The 12,512-nt window shown below is 38.9% G+C and overlaps 2 protein-coding genes across 2 annotated transcripts; both read right to left on the reverse strand.

Annotated features, from left to right (window-relative positions):
* Positions 1 to 3,336: 3,336 nt before the first annotated feature.
* On the reverse strand, positions 3,337 to 3,951 carry LOC131800131 (uncharacterized skeletal organic matrix protein 8-like). Its single transcript, XM_059117811.1, has one exon. It carries the CDS (start codon positions 3,949 to 3,951, stop codon positions 3,337 to 3,339), a length of 615 nt encoding a protein of 204 aa, XP_058973794.1.
* A 2,714-nt stretch (positions 3,952 to 6,665) lies between these two features.
* On the reverse strand, positions 6,666 to 10,008 carry LOC131800191 (uncharacterized skeletal organic matrix protein 8). The gene is made up of 2 exons (XM_059117886.2): positions 9,888 to 10,008; positions 6,666 to 7,517 (listed from the first exon to the last, which is right to left on the reverse strand). The coding sequence occupies exons 1-2, from the start codon at positions 9,912 to 9,914 to the stop codon at positions 7,002 to 7,004; spliced, it is 543 nt and encodes a 180-aa protein (XP_058973869.2). The 5' UTR covers positions 9,915 to 10,008; the 3' UTR covers positions 6,666 to 7,001.
* Between the last annotated feature and the right edge of the window lie 2,504 nt (positions 10,009 to 12,512).

Consider the following 12,512-nt stretch of genomic DNA (forward strand, 5'->3'; position numbering starts at 1 on the left):
TGAGTCTCGACACGAAACAGGAGAAAAATCGTAAAAATTTGAAAAACTTAACAAAGGATTTCTGTGCTTTTATTCGTGCTCTTGGTTGACGAACAAACCAAGAAACGAGCTCCGGACATCATTAGGTTTCGAATTCTCAAATGGACTTGGAAGCTCCTTTGCACAGCACTAATAAAAAAATATTCATCATTTTTCTTAAAGAAAATTTAATAGTGGCATTACAAGGCTTACCTCGATCTCTGTGTGCTCCTCTGCAGCTGGTTGTGAGACAAATTTCTTGATTGTGGCCGCTTTACTGCTGCTAAGCGCCTTAGACCGGGCGGTTATATAATCCTGACACATGCGGAAGTTATGTAAACTGGAATTATATCTTAAATCACATTGCCTGGGCATATTGAAGTTATCTAAAAATTACTTTACAGATAGTTTTTTCTGGGACTCTCGCCTATTCTTGTCCTGACCAGATGTTTAAGTTTTCGACCATTCAGTTCCCCAAATCTTCTATAGACATACAACTTATATTTTGCAAAGAAAAGTTATTTCAAGTTAGCCTAGTCAGTCAAATGTTTCTATAACTTCCGTGCGGTTCACAGTCACAGATCTTGACCACATTTCAGATGAAAAATGTCTAAAAAATTTTACTACTTCGCTACCTTCCGATTTCTGTTCTAAAATAGATTTCAAAGCCAGACTCTGTCTGCCGCGGTATTTTACTTTCTTATGCAGATGTTAAATTTTTACCGGGTCGATGTGAGGAATTTGCAGAATTTTTCAGACGTAAAATTAGATTGCGATGAAAGTGCTGCTTTGCAGATGTAAATAGTTAACCTTAGGTCAAGTACACGCCATTACGAAATAACTGCTATTTATTGTCTCAAATTTAATTTAGGAAAGACGTTAATGTCCTTGAAATCATAGGAAATACAGCTCTAGTCTGCAAACGAACCACGAACACATCAAATGCTACGGAAAGATCCCGTAAACAAGAGCCGTCAGCGTGTTCATTGTATTTTGCATTACGCGAGTTATCAAACTTTTCCAGTCGTAAAATCATCCTACCGTGAAAGTACTTATCAAGCATCGTGTAAAATGCCTGGAATTGGGAAGAACCGGCTATTTACTGTCCTTGATTTATTTCAGGGAAGGAAGTTGTAGTGAATCGGAAATTATGAGAAATCCATCCCTGGAAATGTGAATTTCCTGGCTTTAATTTGGCGATACAGCGTGGTTTCAGCAAGTTACAGTGGTCTCGACTCAGCTTTCTGTTCCGGAGGAACTGCTTAAAAACCTAAATGACTACCACAACATCGGTTGTTTCATTCTATCCCATGATACTCATTGCGAGGCGTGAGTTGATCTTTTAACATGGGTTCGTTTTGGAAGTCTAACACAAAGTCAGGGGCTTTGTTTACAGGTTCTGTTAGGCGCAGTTTCTTCGTGAATTTGTGCACTGTCATAGTAAGCAAGTGAAAACGCTAGAAGAGTAGCTTTCACAAAACTCTCTCTTTTAACTTTAGACTTCCTTAGTTCCCAACTCAATTATATTCTGCGACAGGAACAAGAGCTTAAGTTATGCTCATGATACAGCATTTTTTAAATTTATCAGCTTTAACTTCCCAGTTATCATTTTACTCTCGATGAGAGAGATATTAGACAGGTCTTCCTTGATAAATATTATACAAGTCTTTGATAATCATCATAATAATTCTGCTGAATTAACATGATGTTCTTTCAGTTAAGAAGGTCTCAGAGGCGTTTGCCGTAAGGCGGCCAAACATTCAGCTGTTGGGCGTAAGAATTGACAATTTTAACTAGTAGTCGTAAAAAAAGTTAACCGTTAAAATGTTTCCTTTCTAAGATGAGTCATTTTGTGTCCTTTCGGTTTAACCGTAGCCGTAAAATGCCCAAACTTTTTTAACGGTTAGCCGTAAAAGCCAGTACCCCATTGAGACCCTTAGTTAAACATAGGTAGTAATGAACACTGATCATTGTGTGCCGCTTCTTCTTCTTCTTTTTTTTTTTTTTTTTTAATAAACTAAAGGTGCGTTCCTTTGGGAGGATCAGGATTAGGATTTGTAATCCAAGATCAAACAGATCACGGTGCATGAAAGGATCGGAGTTTTAGACGAGCTCTCAGAGAATTCCAAAAAGTGCGCTATTTTAAGACTTGTGTATGCACGTGGGTTATTGAGCTCTCCCCTGAATGGCTCGTCTATCTGCACGGGCTTTTAGCACGCACAATTTTTCTAATTAGCACTATTCATTAGAAGCACATTTTTTCATAGTGAACTCAAACGATGGACAGAACAAGTATTGATTACGATATGGATACTTGGGAACCCAGAATGCCTGCGATCAGTGGCCGATCGATTTAACATTACAAAATCGATTTTATTTCGTGTTTATCGCAGAGTTTGTGAAGCGATTGCCAACAATATTTCCGGTCAATATATGAAGTACCTACTAGTTGGAAATTGAACGCCGCTGGGCAAAATGATTAATTTCGGATCCTTCGCCCGAAGGAACGTGTTGGATCAGTGATCCATTGATCCGTCTTTAGATCACGCAGATCAGTGATCCAATTATCCGTCTTTAGATCACGCAGATCAGTGATCCGATGAATCCTTGTCCAGAGTGGATTTGATACATCACTAATCTGAAAATGGATTTGCTCGAAAGGAACGCCACAGATCAGAAATCCTGACCCGGATTCTCCCAAAGGAACGAACCCTAAACGAGAGATTAAAATGAATGTGGTAAACATTCCGTGTTCAATTTTTCTGGGTTGACGCGGTTCTCACGTACTATAAAAATCATTCAGCCTGCCTATGTCGTCGTTTATTTTTTGACAAAAGCTACTTAACCCCTTAACTCGCGGATCAAATTTGAAATTCTCCTTTCTGTAAACCTCACAATACTTATAATGTTTGTAGATAGAAATAATAGAGATGGTAAGTTTTGAGCTCGGTAAAAAAATATAGAAAGATGTTTTTTGTCTTGTCACGAGCGCGGGACAAAGAAAAAATTCTGAGTCTCCATGAGGAATCGAACCCTAGACCTTCGGATTTGTGCTCCGATGCTTACTTAATGAATGGATCAACTAATTACCCCCAAATTGGTATTCTTCTTTATTCTCATCACTTATCTGGTTGATATTGTATTGATATTGTAAGGAGAAATTCTGTCTTGATCACTGATGGGAGTTAAAGGGTTAATATACTCAAGTCCAAAGTAAAGACTGGGAGAGTGAAAAATTCTTTATTTCAAGTCAATGTACCATCCATTTACAGCAAGAGAGGGGTTTTCTCTCATCCTCCCTTGTTTACAGTCAGTGTGTTACGGAAATATAGTGCAATCACAACATGCACGGATGGGTTGCGAATACACGTTCATTTGGTCACCTGTGATCACCAGAAAATCCTGGATGATAACGGTGTTTTGGCAAATTCCTTGCACGCCTTCTATCCCACAGAATTGATCTCCTCCGCACAACAGTTCGTTGATGTATCGCGGGCTCCTGGTCGGACCCAGGTCTGTCACAGCCGGACAAACCGAACAGAGCTTTTGAAGCCCTCCAATAGTCGTTTCGCAAGGGCCGGAGATCGTAGTGATAGGATACGGTGAGTCTGAAAGTGAAATAGTATTTCTCTTGACAAATTTACTTTTGTTCCTTCCTTTTCCTCTCTTATTGGGATGGTTGCCATCGCCGGTTATGTCATCCATTTTAGTCGCGTTTAATGTTGTAAATGTCGAGGTGGTAGGAAGATGCCCATTTCGTAATTTCCTCATCACTGAGTGTAAGTTCACCAAGTTGGGGAAACGCCTCGCTTCCGTGGCCGTAAATGCCATGTACTTTGGGTTGCTGTATCCCATTGGTCCAGGGGATCTTCCAAAATGTCGTAAAGTTTTGATAAATGTGACCTCGTCAGTGGGCATTTCCATCATGTCCATCATCCTCCAGAGAAGCAGAAGAACAACAGGAAACAAAAGTGAGCGAGGAAGCATCTAAAACGATGAATGAAAAGGAAAATTTATCTTGGGGATTTACGTTTTTTGCTCTTTCTCACGCTGATGTCAAGTGTGTAACACTTGAACTTTTCCTAGATAGACGAGCGAGCTGAAAATTTAGCACTTTTCTTTATCCTTCTCTACACACACTTAGCTTTTGACATCGTAGATCATGGCAGTTGTCCAAGTGCTTGCCACATTTGAACTTAATGTATGTCCTACCTCAACAAATAGTTCCCTTTCGGGAAATCCGAAGGTCTGATATTCGAATATATCTGAGTAATTTTAAGGTGCTTAACAAGTAAAGATTTACTCGCTTTCCTTACATGTATAAAATTTTTCATGAAATTGAAATTGTGAACTAATTTTAAGAGATGTGAGTTTTGAGCCGTTATGTCAAGAACTTAGGTTAAACATCTTTGCTTACCAAAACAAAATTAGAAATACCTTCAGGTGTTATCTTCTTTAGGAAAATCGCCTTTCTCAGTCTTCCTAGATCGGCTTTTTATCAGTTATCAGCAGCTTACAAGGGAAAAGGTAGTTTGATTTTCGAAGCGGTAGTTATAACCAAAGTGTGAGCAATACAATATTAAACGAAACAATATCTTTATAAGGACTTCCCATCAGGAATCTTCCGCCCTGATTACATTGAACAATGTTTTAAAAGATTGAAAAAAAAAATTAATAATTTAACAGTAATGTGTGTTACATTTATAGAAACTATTATAAACAATATGTCGGCTGCTGCAGAAAACTCAAAAAAAGGATTACTTTCGACAAAGAAAACTTTCTACAAGGTGATTCCTCTAGCTGTGTTTAAGAATTGCATATTTTGAAAGACTCCGCATTTCGGATGGCAAGGAGTTCAGCACTGATATTCCCCTATATGAAAAAAGGACAATAATGATTTCCTTTTGTACTCTGAGGCTCGTCCAATGTAGAACTTTTTTTTTCTATTGACAACTCTGAGTAGTGTTCTTGCATTAACCTCTTGAATTAAAAATGTCATTAATTACGACGTTCCGTGGTGGGTACGTATAAGTTATTTGAGCATGTTTTGTCAAACAGCGATCGATTATGTCTTACATCTCATTTCAGTTTACGAGGGTCTTTAGTAATCAGTTCGAATAAGTGCAAATATTCGGAGTGGCCTTTAGTTTGATGGATGTTAGGGTGACCTCGGAAATTCTTAATCTAATTTGATTTCCAAAATAATGAAAATAAATCAATTTTTTTAAATATTTCTTTAAAATGAGGTTGGCTTGTGTGTGTTGTTCTCTCAGCATTTGTATGCAGTAGATTAATCAGTAGCTGAGGTTTAATTAAGTCTTGCCATACCTGCTTTTAAATTTGAAAGTTCAATAAGTTATTCTACTATGCAGTAGTTTTCAGTTTCTTTCAAGAGAAAACTTATAGGACCTATAATTTTCCCTTGGTTTTCTTGTAATTTAGATGATACATACGATGATCATATTAGATGATACGATCTCTTACCAAAGCTGGACCCTCCTGATGATAAGATCGTTTACCCTCGCCGCGTATTTTCTGTTCAATATACTGGAATAGAAAGTACAAGTTATTTGCTACCCGCATCTTGGAGGTGAAGGGTTAAATTACTGATATACGCATTGAAAAGCGACGCCGGATTCATATAAGAGGTGACCGGAAAACTGCACTCAATTAGTTTCAAAAGATCTGCCGAGTGATGAGAATTGTCATTTCTATGGCTATTGTTTTTTAAAGCAGATGAAGGTCAGTGGCAGTCTAATAACTCTGTCCAATTACTCGTTTTAATGAATTTTTTTTCCTAAGGTAAATGTAATTGCCATTAACTTTAGCCGATTATAAATTTTGTTTAGCTTCAAGTCGCACTTTTTATAAATGGTATTTTTTTCGATCTACCGGGATTTCTTCGTGCTGGAATTGCATTTAAGCCTGGTTCTCGTACGCTGCAAACGTGCCTAGGACTGGCCGCAAGCACGGCCCGAGACAATGTGAAAATTAATCGGTCTCAGGGAATTGACCGCAGGCTCAGTTCAACTTTTCAGGCAAGCTGGCAGTTGTTGGCAATGAAAATATTTTGTGTGAACATCATCTGAGGTGGCCGACGAGGAAATCTTTGACGTAAGAACTCCATTTTTCCCACAATACCGTAACTATTCTGGTCACGACGCCGCAATACTGCGAACAAAGCGTGATACTGGCTGTGTCTGTCCTTGAAGCATGAGTAGCACCCAATACTTTCTACAAGCTCTCGTCTCCATATTCCTCTTTCTTATCTCGCGCCATATCACCAGCACAAACGCAAGCGAAAACTGGCACTCTAGTAACACGACACGATCCATATTAACAGATGGAGTGGTTAAAAAATTGCACCCGTTCGATTTACATGTTTTGCCAATTTTATCACTTCGGCGACCCATCACAGATGCGCCGGGGACCGAGCTGAACAGATCACCCAGCTTGACAATTGCCACCGGGGACTACGTCCCTGGTATGTCTATTGCTTATGAAAACCTGCCGTTATAATCACTGAAGTATTTCATGCGAGGTATAACATTTTACTTTTTAATGATGATTATCAAATTCTTGCTGTCCAAATAACTAAGTAAAACCGTCGTTAGTAACTTAATATCAACTCAAACAAACAAATACCATTTCGTTTAATGTTTGTAATTTTCATTCTGTTGTTACGTTACACTGATACTGATAAAACTCAACACGAACTTAGTTTCCACCCGCGTGTTTCCTTTGCCTGGACGAGAGAGGACAGGTTAAAAAGACAATACACATGTAAAACTAATCATTTTGTATGCAAGAGATTGGAAACTTCTTTTTACTACGACCATCGGAATCACTCTAACTTCTATTACCTACTTTACGGTACAAATTTGTCAAAGATTGCAGCCAAGAAAATGGCAGAAGTTCGTACTCGATAAACCCGATTGGTTGGTTGGAAGAGTCACTTGACCAAGTTTTCACTTGCCATTGCATCAGAGCAAGATACATTGACAACACATTTTCATGTCATAAAAATCCAATTTCAAATCCTTATTGCAGGTCCCTGCACCGTGGTCTTTGAAGAACTTCTGCGTCATAACTGTTGCTTCGCATTTTCCACGATTCTGCCCGCAACCGTTGCCTAAGCTATTGCAATTGACCTCGTTTACGTAGCGCGGATAAAAGTTCACACCGCGGTCTGTTACGACGCCGCACCCTTCGCAGTTTCCTGAATCTTTCATGCATTCTCCTATTCCTAAAGAGGCGGGGAAACTTAAAGGAGCCCAGGTGGCCAAAGCCGAGAAGTTTCCTGGCTGCATGGTGATCAGGTTTTTAAAGTTTCTTTTCACTTCGTCTAATGTAAAGGCCATGTAGTTTTTGTTAAATGCACCCAAAGGCCCCCCACCATTTAGCCTTAGATGGTCCTTAGCTTCGGCCACTGTGATCGCTTGGCACTTGTCGTCGTCCTGTATTGTGAGCAAGGGCAGTTGACAGATAAGAAGAAGGACCTGTGGAAAAAGAAAAGATTAGGAAGGAAGGGTTGAGCTTATCTCAATGAACAAAATATACTTCTAAAATTTCACCCCGCAAGAGAAGGGAAATCGCATGAAGTGAATGACTGATAATTAATGTCAACTGATTGTAACTGCTGACAGCCTTGGCTTTCTAGATATAAATCATCCAAGAAAATGTACAGAGACAGTACATATATTTTTTTTAATTCACCATCTTCTGAAGAAAATGCCAAAGAAATCAAAGGAATGATACAAATGAGTCCAAAATTGGTTACTTCCCAAAAAACAATTATTTGCTGATCCTGCTCTAAAGGCTGCTCGATCAGTTGATTGGTAATAATGATTAAGATCTGTATTTTTCTCTTCCCTTTCCTGTTCCAATCTCTCACCTCACGAGATATCACCCCTCACCCTCCCCCCTCCCCAAGACTTCATTACAAGTTCTTAACAAAGTGCTTATGCACAAGGTAGCTACATCAGACAAAATGCCTAAACGTCATCGTATCCTTTTTAACAACGAACCCATGATTGGAATATTATCAAGATAACAATCACGATAGAGATTTGATAGGTTAGAGAGCTCTCAGCGTCAGTGAAAACCTTAAGTGGTTAAATTCTGGCACTGGCAAAGGTGCTCTCATCTGTTTATCTTGAGTTTTAGTTGTATCGCCAACGAAAAAGATAAGACCTGTCTTTCTCGGCTCCTTACTGGCTCGCTAATGCACCAAGCGTATTGCTTGCGGAGAGAAGCGTGCTATCTTTGGCCATTGAAAGCCACTCTGTTTTCAATCTGTAATGTTTATTCGATTGCAAGTAAATTTCGCAAGGGACTTTGCCCGAATTTATCAATTTCAGGCAACCAGGTATGTAACGTTACCATTCTAATCGGCAGCTGAGGTATTGGAAAGGCAGAACATTCGCTAACTTCTTGCGACAAACGCTGGGAAAGTTGCTTTTTTTATTGCGAGGTTTGCATAATCCGGACATCTGAATATCCGGCGATATTAAGCTGGAGACAGCCATGCTCAAACTTTACTATAGATATTGCAATATAATGCCATATAGCTACGAAAATCAAGATTTGGTGGCACGGAAATGTAGGCTCTTGAATGCATATTAGGCGTTGAACACGCCACCTCTTTGCTGTTATCAGAGGGTTTGATTCTTATATGTACGATATAAAATTCTAAAGCGATGAGAATAACAAATAATTCAAGTAGTGTTCTGTGTTACCATTTCACAAACCCTAGCTCGTGCAGTTAATGTTGGCAGTGGATCAATCTTGAAAAAAAGTCTAAAAAAACATGAACGTTGATGGATCGGTATTGCAATACAATAGAAACTCGCGCTTTGGTCGATATTTGCTTGCTTAACTTCTTTTTCGGATTTCTTCCGCCAAGCAATGATCGCGATGTGGTCTGGTGTTTCCTTAGTTTTATGTGCCACAGTGGTTAACTCGCTTTAAGCGCATTATAAAGAACACTTTAAAATCTCTTAACTAACAAGCATAGTGGTCTATTTTGCAGCCAAGGTTGATTTCTTTCGAATGCAACGCCTAATGGCGACACTCCAAACATATACGCTACATATACGTAGTTCGTCAAGGAAGAATGCAGAGTTTCAAGCCGCGATTTCCTATTGCGACGACTTTACTGAGTCATATTTTTCTTCCGAACAGTTATCAACGTCTGAGTCAGCGAGTGCTTAGCTGAAGGCCTTCTTTGAGTAAATATACTATAGAGACCTTGAGAAAATCACGACGGCCTCAGCAACGAGGACGTGGCAAAACAAAAGATCTGATGGCCAAAAAAGTGGCTCAGCACGTGCGTTTTTAACGTCTGTACATTTCTTGGTCGTCCCTATGCAAAGCAACAACCGGTGAATCACCAAATTTTGCGTGGTCTGCCGAGAACTGAATATCCAATGGCAAATTATTTAAGTTTCTATTTGGAACTTAACTTTGCTCACGGAGAGACATTATGTTGAAGTTAAGATGTGGCACCGTAAGAGACGGTAGACACATCCAGCCACTTACGAAATTAACTGCTAATGTAAATTCAATTTTTTTCAATCGACGTCTTCCTCAGTATTGCTGTCTTGACCGCTTAAGGTCTCTATTATAGCTTCGTGGACTTTTCTTCTGTTTCATTTCCGCAAGATGTAGCTATTTTTGGTTGCATTTGTAAAGGATGTATCGTATCAAGAGATTATCTTAATAATTCCCCTTCTGATCATATCGTAGTTTGGCCATTAGCACGGAGCTATTTGCAATTTCGGATTTCACCTCAAAAATTGTTTAAAATGAGTCGCTGTCTATCCCCCAAGTATGACAAGCACATGCTTGAAATCTTAATTAAGTCCTACCTTCATGGAATATCGTAAGATACACATCGCTCTTGTTCACTGGTTTTTCAAAGTTTGGGCGAGTTGCTCTTAGGACACACAAAGATGCATGCGTGGAAAGCTTCGACTGTCAACTGGCCAGCTCAGCAAAATATCAAAATTAAATAATCAAGTGAGTTATCCAATCAAATTTTTCGCTACTCAATATTAAAAATGTCAAAAACCGTAGCAACCTTTGTATCGATCATTGCAGCGTATATGGGGGCTGGGAAGTCGGAGACATAGTCTTCCTCATATTTACGAGGCCATCTTTGGGTGGATCATAACGAGGGGTTTTATACTGGAATGTATGTATTTACAAGACTCTGGTGTAAGAATACTCTTTTATAAAAATAACTCTTACAGAACTGGGTAAATACCATTTACACACATACTGATAAACATGACTTGAAGTTATATTGAAGGGTATATGACAAACAGGAAATAACTAAATCTTGTTAGACGTTTCGGCGTAGTATCACTCAGTATTTTTTTACGAGTTGTACCGTAGTTTGACGACTGCCTGCAGGGCGAAACAAAATATAATACAAACGACGAGTAAAAATATAATACAAACGACGAGTAAAAATATAATACAAACGAGGAGTAAAAATATAATACAAACGACGCGTAAAAATATAATACAAACGACGCGTAAAAATATAATACAAACGACGAGTAAAAATACTCCATGATACAACAAACCGGAACTTCTAATAAGTTATTTACTATTCAACTGCTTTTTCATGCTTCATTTTCTGCGCATTTATGATAAGGCGGAAAAAGCAAGACATATAGCGAAGCGTCACACCCGCAGCCGACGAGTTGAACAGGTTTTTTTATAATACAAAATAGCCAATTGTTCAAATATGGCGTGATACTTGTTCTTGATTCGCATGTTATTTGTTCTCTACTTAACAATACTTGGCACAATACCTCCTTAATGGCGAGAACATTTTAAAAGTCCTCAAAGGAACAATAGCATGTAATTTTGTCAAGGGACTATATAGATTTTGACTGTTCTGCTCACATTCGTTGTGAGTTCCAATAAGCCAATAAGAATGAGTGGTACACCTTGTACAACCAAATTTGACATACAACATTACCACCTGCTTTTGATAAGTTAAAAAGGCAGAAAATACGTAGTGCGGATATTTATAACTAAGAAAAGTAACCAACCTTTGAGACTGCTGGAACTACATCAGCTCTTAAGTTTTCTTTTTATATTGCACTTAAAAGCCGAGGCTTAGCTTACTGCGTGATTGCTTATGCCAGCCGGTCTGAGTTACTCTTTTATAGTGAGAGTGGGGGATACAGCTGAACATTGTCAACAGCAGGAGAGAGGAAATAGGGAAGGTTCGGTGTGTGAAAACTGTAGAGAGAGAGATACTGTAGGAAGGAAAATCATTAATAAGACCGAATGTATGCGACAAATATATTGTCACTAGCCTTTTGTACTTACCCGCAGACGTGCGGGAGGATGAGTGAATGCAAATAAGATTCCCCTTGTACACACTCAAGCATAGGTCGCTGAGAATATTACTTTAGTTACTAATCAAGACGGAAACTTGAAGAGTATTCTATTGAAAGAAGAATTCAGAATTAAAACAGCGTTTTAAAGAAAGAAACTGTAGTGCTGCGTCGGTGAAAGAGTAAAACAAGATTATTTGGTTTTATCAACTGAGTCGATGACGTAAATTTGCCACCATAAGGAGTTTCAACGCTGACATTTCGAGCGTTCGCCCTTGGTCAGAGCGAATCATGGAAAAGGGCTAGCGCTCGAAACATCATCTTTGAAACTATATACGGTGGCCAGTTTATATTTATTTGTCAACTCAGTTGATAAAACTAAATTATCTTTCCAAGAAAACTGGAAATCATTTGTTTTGTTTGCTCTTGCTCCAACAAAGACAAACCGAGGTCCCTTTCATAAGTCAAATGCGCCATTTCTTCAAATTTGCTGGCTCATTAAAATTTTCATGGCATTAAGCAATATTGCAATATTTTCTTCAAAATTATCAGCACGTTTTAATTTTTTTGTCGCAAAGTATATCTGCTCAGTTAACTGATGTTATGTTTGAAGCATTTTTCTGTGCAGGTTTTCTAACCTTTGGCAAGGATGATCGGTATAATATGTGTTTTCGAGGTATAAAATGTGATCCGCTTTTCGCAATTCCAAGCAATTCATATATCGTTTTACGCCAAAATATTAATTTGCATCTTAATAGGCTGCTCTTAAAAACTCTTTAATTGCAGACACGATATCCGTAGGGGAGGAAGGTGGGGGGGGGGAGGGAGTAAAGGTGCCGCCCCTCTTTCCCCCCCCCCCCCACCCCCGAACCCATGTAGATTTTCACAATTAATGGTTTCATCGGGAGAGGACTTGACGCAACTTCTTCGTGTGTGACAATTCTATAGAACAACTGCTTCTACATGCTCTGTAAAAGATCGATCACGGAGAAAATGGTCACTAAGAGGTTTCTTGTGCAAGCGAACTACGTATAGCAAATGTTGGGAAAATTTTGAATAGAAGGGGATGTGCTTGGTTTGGTGTACGAAATACTCATCTCACCTTCCTTTCTTCCTCTTCCTCATTTCCCCTTGTAA

This window comes from Pocillopora verrucosa, chromosome 1 (genome assembly GCF_036669915.1).
Source record: "Pocillopora verrucosa isolate sample1 chromosome 1, ASM3666991v2, whole genome shotgun sequence".
Classification (NCBI taxonomy): Eukaryota; Metazoa; Cnidaria; class Anthozoa; order Scleractinia; family Pocilloporidae; genus Pocillopora; species Pocillopora verrucosa.

Excerpts from the sequence above, each read along its gene's own strand:
- LOC131800131 (XM_059117811.1), bottom strand. The coding sequence starts at position 3,951 with ATGGACATGATGGAAATGCCCACTGACGAGGTCACATTTATCAAAACT.
- LOC131800191 (XM_059117886.2), bottom strand. The coding sequence starts at position 9,914 with ATGTGTATCTTACGATATTCCATGAAG. Across the intron at positions 7,518-9,887 it reads TCTTACGATATTCCATGAAG|GTCCTTCTTCTTATCTGTCA; the intron begins GTAGGACTTAAT and ends CTTTTTCCACAG.